The sequence below is a fragment of the Stigmatopora nigra genome, chromosome 17, assembly GCF_051989575.1.
Source record: "Stigmatopora nigra isolate UIUO_SnigA chromosome 17, RoL_Snig_1.1, whole genome shotgun sequence".
NCBI lineage: Eukaryota > Metazoa > Chordata > Actinopteri > Syngnathiformes > Syngnathidae > Stigmatopora > Stigmatopora nigra.
This window is the reverse complement of record NC_135524.1, coordinates 10,609,587-10,617,810: the sequence shown is the minus strand read 5'-3', so window position 1 is coordinate 10,617,810 and position 8,224 is coordinate 10,609,587. Positions and strand designations below refer to the sequence as shown.

At 43.2% G+C, this 8,224-nt stretch overlaps 1 protein-coding gene across 4 annotated transcripts; it reads right to left on the bottom strand.

The window, feature by feature from the left end:
- Positions 1-878: 878 nt before the first annotated feature.
- On the bottom strand, positions 879-7,071 carry tor4aa (torsin family 4, member Aa). Of its 4 annotated transcripts, none has more exons than XM_077736637.1 (3): positions 6,909-7,071; positions 3,648-3,992; positions 879-1,822 (listed from the first exon to the last, which is right to left on the bottom strand). In XM_077736637.1, exons 2-3 carry the CDS (start codon positions 3,990-3,992, stop codon positions 998-1,000), a joined length of 1,170 nt encoding a protein of 389 aa, XP_077592763.1. In that variant the 5' UTR covers positions 6,909-7,071; the 3' UTR covers positions 879-997. The 4 variants fall into 4 exon arrangements, with proteins under 4 accessions (XP_077592763.1, XP_077592764.1, XP_077592766.1 ...); XM_077736638.1 differs by having other exon boundaries at positions 3,648-3,995; positions 6,909-7,027; XM_077736640.1 differs by lacking the exon at positions 6,909-7,071 and adding an exon at positions 6,772-6,872 and having other exon boundaries at positions 3,648-3,995.
- Between the last annotated feature and the right edge of the window lie 1,153 nt (positions 7,072-8,224).

The following is an 8,224-nucleotide window of genomic DNA, read 5'->3' as shown; positions in this document are numbered from 1 at the left end:
GTAGTGGGAGGTTAAGGCTGACTGTTCCGTGAGGTCAATGGACATCCATTCAGTTTTAATATCTCCTGGTGGTCATTTGGATAAGTTGTTAGCACACCAGCCTGACAGTTCTTGGGTTAAGGGTTCGATGATTGTGTGGATGATCCATACCTGTCAACCTCTGCCGATAACTGCCCTAATAAATGATTATGATTCCCCGTATAACCCCCCCAAAAAAACGTACAAACACCGTACGACACATGTTCACTCGCGGTAACTCATTTCTTACTAGGTGGCTCCTCCATGCTTGCTTCCACGATATTTACTCTATGTATATTTACGCATGAGCATGTCATCCTTTATCGATATTGCCGTACGCACCGCTAAAAAAATACATACGATTAAGGATAATTTTTTCTGGTATACCGTGACCATAGTAACGATCGATGACAGTAGCGTCGTTGGCTACCAGCCTATGAGACTATCTGGATTTTAGCCGAAACAATCTTGTTGAGATCGGTTTTCAGAAATATTGGCAATTTAAAAAAACAAATACCCGTACTAAAGTCGGTGTACGGCGTACATGATTTGAAATGGTAAAAAAACGCATAAAATAAGTATAAAACGTACAAGTTGACAGGTATGATGTTCTCACTGGCCCGCTTGCTTGGCTTTTTTTCTTGGTACTCTGTTTTCCTCCAACATCCCAAAAACATGATTGATAGGCCACCTGAAATTCCTCCTAGTTAAGAGTGTGAGCGTGAATGGTTGTCAGTCTATTTGTGCCCTGTGATTGGCTGGCTTGTATATAGGTTCAATTTCAGCTCACTTCCTGTTAAATGTTGGGCATTTCTGTGTAACTGTTAATTTTGGGTCACTTCATATTGATTTCAGTTCAGTTTCATGTCACTTGCTTTTTATTGAGGATTATTCTGAGTTATTTTCTATTGATTTAGGTTCACTTCGTGTTTACATGGATTGGCCCTCTTTTGTTGTTTGTTTCTAAGCCAAAGGTCAGTCACAGCAAATTGACCTTGGCTACCACCTGCTTACAACCATTGACAGAATACTCTCTCCCCCCCAAAGCAGGATAGTAATGGATCTCAGCTACCAGTCGCTCCACGTGTTCACGGTTTGGGTAGAAGCCCTCCCGGCTCATCTCATCCATAAAACAGCGGACAACATCCCTTTTCTCGAGGAGTCCCAGAGGCAGCAAATGGAGCCGGGCCCAGAGTGGGTGGTGGCTTTCCAGGTGGCGCCTAAGCGCAGGCGCTGCGTCGGCCGGCTGCCCCACTGAGGTGTTGCGCAGCACTTGCTCGGCAATAAGCTCATGGCCCAGATCCCCAAGTAGCACGAAGACTGCGTTGAGGAAGTGGTTAGCAGGCGGTGAGTCCACCAGCTCCAACAAGGCGTCCAGAACCTCCGGACGCATCTGCTCGGCCTCATCTAGCACAAAGAGCGGGATCTTTTCCTCCTTATTACCTAGCTCTGCTGCATGGGCAACGGCTGAGACAAGTCGGCGGGCGCAGTCAACGGCGTCGGCGTCTTCTGGGGGGCATTGGTGCAACGCAAAGTACTGCAGAACCAGCGACTCGCCCAACACAGAGCGAAAGTGTCCAGTCAGCAGGCGGCCCAGGTGGCTTTTGCCCACACCGCTAGGCCCGTGCAGCGACAGCACCAGCGGCCTGTTGTGCACGTAGGTGGTGAGGAAGTCCCTCAAGTGCCAAAGCAACGCCTCCACTGCCCCATGCTGGCCAAAGACCTCTCTGCGCAGAGTCTTCTCCAGACCTTCCAGGTCGTAGCGGATCACATGGTCGTCCAGATTCTCGATGGCGTTGTAGACCTGCCAAGTGCACAAAATGAAGTGAAGCAAGACTCCACCACATAGGACAGTGTACATTTCCCTCAATGATCTACAGAGGACATAATATATGCATTGTTCAATAAATCATACAAAACGCAATTAATTTATGGGCAGCCATTGGCAGCAATATACATGCAGTCATGAGGCTCTTAAGCTATAATCTTCATAAAGCGTGTGTGAAATATATTTGTATTCTTATATTTAGTCTTGCACCCTTTTCACTATGATGTATTAAAAGTTACTAGAATATAATTTAACTTACACCTATTGGTTAAAATGTGCACTACACCTTTTGCACTCCACCTCCTTCATTTGCATTAACGCCTCCCATTTTTATGACTTGTCTTATCTCTAATAATACTTCGAGGAGCTTGGAGAGTAGTCACACTCTCGGGCCTCAGGATGGTCCACTCCCCCGCCTCTGCAGACGCGGCCTTCAACTTTCATTCCATCTGCCTCAGTGTGTGTTCCTGTGTTCGAGTTTATTTAAGTGTTGGCCAGTAGCCCCAACAGCGTGATTTATGGATGGATGTGTGGGTGGGTGTATCTAAGTGGACCTGAAAACTCACTGGCAGAAATTCTTCCAAAAATGCTGTTTGTAAATGACGTGGAAAGGCTTTCTACCTTATAACTACATTGGGTCAGTGCATCCAACACCGTGTCTCGCCGAGTCTTTCCGTCATGACAGGAAAAAAAGTGTTTCGGGGATCACGGAATAGATAAAGCGGGATTTGTGGATGGGTGGCCGTTTTATGTTAACATTCTCACGCTACATTTGTCCGAAATGTGCATCGTAGGGTTGACATTATGGTGGCTAGAAACGGCTGTTGAATCCTAATAGACGAGTGATGGAATTTCTTTACCTTATCCAAGTGTGTAAACTAAAGCTTTGAGCATGTGCAAGGATTAGTGATGAGTATGCCTGACCAGAAATATGTTAACTTGCTGCTATGTTGTGGCAGTTTTAAGCATTGCGCTCTGCAGATTTGTCTGCAGATTCGAAAAACCCATACCTGCTTCAATGGACTCTGAAGTTCTTCCTTAGTAATTTCCAATCCAAGTTAGTTGCATGAATTACGCAACAGCGCCGCTATTTTGTGAGTTTTTGTTTTCATCATATTTTCATTGTTTTGGTTTACAATGTTTTAACAAAAATAACACCCAAACATTGCTTAAATAGGTCAAATTCTTTTGAAATTGACCTTAAGTTTTCCTGACTTTTTCCTGAAAAGCATTCTACTCCTGCGTCTACATACCTGTACTCAGTTGTATACAATTGTAACAGAAATTTTCCTTTCTCATCTAACTCGTTTTTTAAATTTTTTATTTTTTTTTAAGGCACACTGTCTTTTTGTTCTAAAAATGCAGGTGGGCCTGGCTTGTGACTAAATTAAAACTTGGGTGAAAAACGGAACAAAATGTTTTGTTAAAAACACAAAGAAAAAATTCATTCATTCATTTTTTTTATCTTCAAAAGGGGCACAGAGGCGCCGTGGTCTTTCACAGCTACAAGGACCTGGTGGGGGACACCGTGAATCGGTGGCCAGCCAATCAATTGTAGGGCAAAGGAGACGAACAACCAGTCACTCTCACACTCACACAAAGGGGCAATTTAGAAGTTTTCAAATGGGTCAGACCTTTTTGTATGGAGTTTACATGATTGCCCTGCCACTTCACAAAGATTGGAGGTCTAGCGCTGCTACTGAATAATAATATTTTAGGTACAGATTTTGTTGCAGCTGGCACTGGTAGTCCATTAGTACAGTTAGGAAGAGCAGTGCATTTTGAAGATGACATACCGTACCTGAAGAAAGAGTATGGCGCTAAGCAGGTAGAGACAAAAGCGGGCATGACTCCGCTCGGCCGGCACAGTCGCTCTTCGTCTCCGATTGGGGAAGAGTACTGTCCTCTTCTTACGCTTCTTCCTCAGCGGCTGCGACGGCACGGGGGAGGCAGGGGGGTCGAAGGTGAAGATCCTGGGGCTTTTACGTGCCGTTGCCTGTCGCTGTTTCTTCAGGGCCTGGTACTTTTGCCTTATGCGGACGACAGCACGCAGGGTCGACGACACGCCCAAGAGGCTAACGCTGCCTTCAGGACGCATTTCTTCCTGCTGCTCCTCCCCTGATGAGCCCCACTCCTCGTACGACATCTGCTTGAGGATACACGAAAATGTTCATCAAACAAACTAACAATTTTTAACATGTGGATTAATTAAGAACTTAGTGGCTACAATTGAGAGCAATGGACAGGAATTGATCCAATATCAAGAGGAAGTACCACACAAATGGCTCAAAACAAACAGGCACTTTCCTTGAATTGAACCGACATCAATAGGAAGTGACCATGCACTGAATCTAAATAAACAGCAAGTAACCCAAAGTGAATAGAAAGTGACCCAGAAATGCCCTATGATTAAAAGAAAGTTTCTGTAATTTAACTAAAATAAACAGGGAGGGAGAACTCCCTGATTGTTTAGTGCAGGGGTGGGCAAACCTTTAGCCCGGGGGTCACATTGACTTTAAAAATTTGACAGATGGGCCGGGTCAGCACAAGATACGATACATATAAAAAACGATGAAAGATAAACAGAAAAAAAGACTTAAGTATTAACATACTCATCACTGATCATCAAAGTAAAAAGAGCTATAGTAATAATAATAATAATAATCGGACATAGGCTTTGTCATCATCATTGACTAGACAAAAGCCATACCCAGCTGCGTATGACGAAATTGGCCACCTCAAAATATACTGCCCCCCGCTGGAAATATTCTTAAATACAAGTACGTAGTACAATGTGCTGCCAATATTTTATAATTTCTTATATGTGTACACAAACACACGCTCTTGCTACGCATGAAAAAAACACTAGAAGACATACCTAAAGACAGACTAGAAGGCTTAGGGAATAAAACCTGAAAATGCAATTAAACACTTTTAGTGAGGTGTGCCAATAAGAACAATATTTTTATTTTTGATTATTTCCCATTATTTTAGCAAATATTTATTCAAAATAATTTGCTGAGAACCTTAATTCAAAGATTAATCTCAATGTTTTCTATGCTGGTTTAAATTTTCTGGAGTAGGATTCCTGGATTTACAATTTCATTACAGTACTTACTGTTATAACTACTTTTTTCTTCTTCTGTCACCTACTGTTCTGCGTGTGTTTGGCTGTGAATAAATGCCCTTGTTATTTTAAATGAATGTTGTTATCTTTAACGGTTCGTATATGGCCCGCGGGCCGATGTTGAAAAACATGTAAACACACGACGGGGCGGGGCGAGCGCGCGAATCCCGTTTCGGCGCAACGTCCGTTCGGCTGGCTATCCGGTCGGCTAACTATCCGTTCGGCTAACTATCCATTCGGATAACTATCCGTTCGCCCAAACACCCACTTGGCGAACTGTCCATCGGCCAGACGTTCGTCGGCGAAACGTCTTTACACAAATCGCCCGAACACCGTGGGGTTGATCACAGAGGAGAATGAGACGGCCTACAGACTCAGTGAGTGGGGCACTCTCAACAACTTTGCACTGAATGTCTCCAAAACCAGAGAACTCATCCTTACAACACAACAATATATTTGCTTGTGCAGCTAGCCCCAGATACAGTTTGGTAGCTCTGGCTAATCACTAGCCAACATAGTTGGCGAAAGCGATGACGTATCCCTAGGCCTCCAAGATGGCAATGATGCATCCCTACGCTTGGGACAAGGCATTGTGGTGTTGCCAACTCGAAATTTGATTGGTTAAAGCAACAGTCTTATCGACGCTTGTTTAATGCAGCAGAGCCTGCAGAAATGATTGTCAAGGCCTTGAGGCAGATTTCTGACCCTGGCAACAAATAATGGCTGAAATGTAATTGGTTAAATACTTCAATATGAAAACACACATCTGGAAGCAGTGCAACCAGGGGGAAAATCAATGAAAGGAAGCTAACAGACAATTTTGACTTATTCAATAAGTATTGATGGGCAAAATATAATATATGATTGAGATATTTCTTAGGCCAGCAGAGAAGGCCTTGAAGGCCCTGACGACCCACCACTGAGTAATATAACTGATATGTTCTGCCAGCATCGGATAATACACCCTTATGGACCGCAGGTTTTTATTTCTGGAACCGTTTATGTCAATTGTGTATGTGCATGCCTGTCCGGTGACCTCAAGCACAGGACAAAAAGCTAGCGACTCCTTTGTCAATTTTACAATATATTTCAAAGTACAACCTGTTGCTTCTCTCCATCTGTCCATCTACCACACAGTTTGGATTGTGCATTCCCTCCCTTCTTGCAACTGTCACAATGAAATTTCCCAAATACAGGATGAATAAACTTATCTAATTCAATCCAATCCAAATAATAAATCACTTTGTTTGTATTAAAGTCAAGAAATGCTTGCATGCACAACTTTGTTTACAATATCACACCATGTAATTTCTTTGTCATTAGTCCCCCCCCCCCCTCCACTTAGCAGGCATGTTTGCCTAGTGCTTTTTTAAAATTTACACCAGCCTAGAAAAGCACACGACTGAGTCAGATCCAATCTTGTGACCAAACATGATACTCCAAATATACTCATATCGGGCACTGAGTATCGGATTGGTAAATCTATTGCATTAATGAGGATCTTTTGCTACTCCAGGGGGAAAAGTCTCCCGTCTGCAGAACCTACTCAGATCCCTTAACGTCCAACCCTTTGGAATGTTCATTTGGTACCAGTAATCACACTTCAAATTGATCTCTATTCCCTTTACTTTAAATTAAGGTGATCACCCATTTGTAAGTTTTCAAGATATGAGTTACAACTCTCATGACGTTTTGGATTACAACATCGGTATGTCGTTTGTGGTACAGTGTTAAAAGAAGCAGTACACAAGTTAGCAAGTAAACTTAAAGAGGAACCATACTCTCACAACAAGCAAACCTGGGCGGGAGAGAGGCCACGTTCCAAACTTATCCCATAATGCTTCCCCCCCTTCCTCCTCCAAAGCAACGTGGCTACCCCAAGTGAGTCGGCGCAGAAGGCTTCCCAGAGGCAGAAAGATAGTTCCTGTGACTCACCTGCAAGGTATCGAGGCGCTCACAGCGCTGCACTGCCAAACTCCATTGTGATCAGACACAGGCCTTGTGTGAGACAGACCTGCAGACGGGCGGCCCCACCCCCATCCTGGTTACAACACTTCCTTCTTTTGCTCCGCCTGATCGAAAAAACAATCTGCAAGTAGTGCTCAATTGCTTAAGTTTGCAAACAAATACAGGAATGTTTTCTTTGACCACTGGGGAAAAAAATCACATGACTGGAGGAGATAGAGGGCCATCTTTATGTTTAATATAGATTTTTTTTTTCACATTGTCAGCCATTAGCAGCAATAGCGACTGAACTGTCAATATCTTGACAGCAACAGATGTCCAGTTTGTTTACTCTGGCTGAAGCTGGCATGGTTCGAATTAACAGATTTGTCGTAAAGTGGTCCACTGATTAAATCATTGAACTCATCGATTAATCCCAAAATTATACTAGTGATTTAACTGTATTTAAATCTTTTCTGGCCCGATGGTGAGTGCAACGCTGCCAACCTCTCTCGACCCCATTTGAGGAGTAGCCTTGTGCCATTTCCGGAGTTTATCCGGAGTGAATGCGATTAACGCAAAATCCACTTCCTGAAGTCGCACAAGACAAATGATTCAGAACTTTTAACGCAGATGACTCACAATGCACTCGTTCCCGAATTCTTCTGATTTACAGTGCAGTTGTATCAAGATGGCGGAATCCGTGGCAATAGTAAGAATTTTGAGGCATTCAAATGAGAAATGTAGTACTTTTCTGATGTTGCCTAAAAAAAATAAGTGGCAATATTTTGGGATTTACAGAGTTTAGAGAAGTTGTCCGGATTCCCGGAGTTTGCGATGCATTTCTGGGTAAATTCCTGAAATTCTGGAGTAGTTGGCAGCTCTGTGAGTGGTTAGCGCATCGGCCAAACATTTCTGAGATCGAGGGTTCAACCCTTGGACATTCCTGTAGGGAGTTTGCATTGTTCTGCCTAGCGTTGAATGGATTTTTTGGGTACCCCAGTTTCCTTCCATATTTGAAAAACATGCATGGTAGGCTGGTTGAACACTTTAAATTTCCCAGGCACGACGGCTGTGTGCTGAGTCCACTAGTACTATACTCGCTCTACACATACACATTACAATGCCGTGAAAAGGTATTTGCCCCCTTCCTGATCTGTGTTTTTATAACATTTATCACACAGGTATCATATCAATTTTTCATGACAGACAACCTAACGAAAGAGGAAATTCAGTTTCTAAATGATTTCATTTTCAAAAGCAGAAAAAATACAAACTTGTCAGGCCCTCTGTAAAAAAGTAAATGT

Coding starts and splice junctions, on each gene's coding strand:
- tor4aa (XM_077736637.1), bottom strand. CDS start 3,992: ATGTCGTACGAGGAGTGGGGCTCATCAGGGGAGGAGCAGCAGGAAGAA. Junction 1,823..3,647: donor GCGCCATACTCTTTCTTCAG/GTACGGTATGTC, acceptor TGCACTTGGCAG/GTCTACAACGCCATCGAGAA.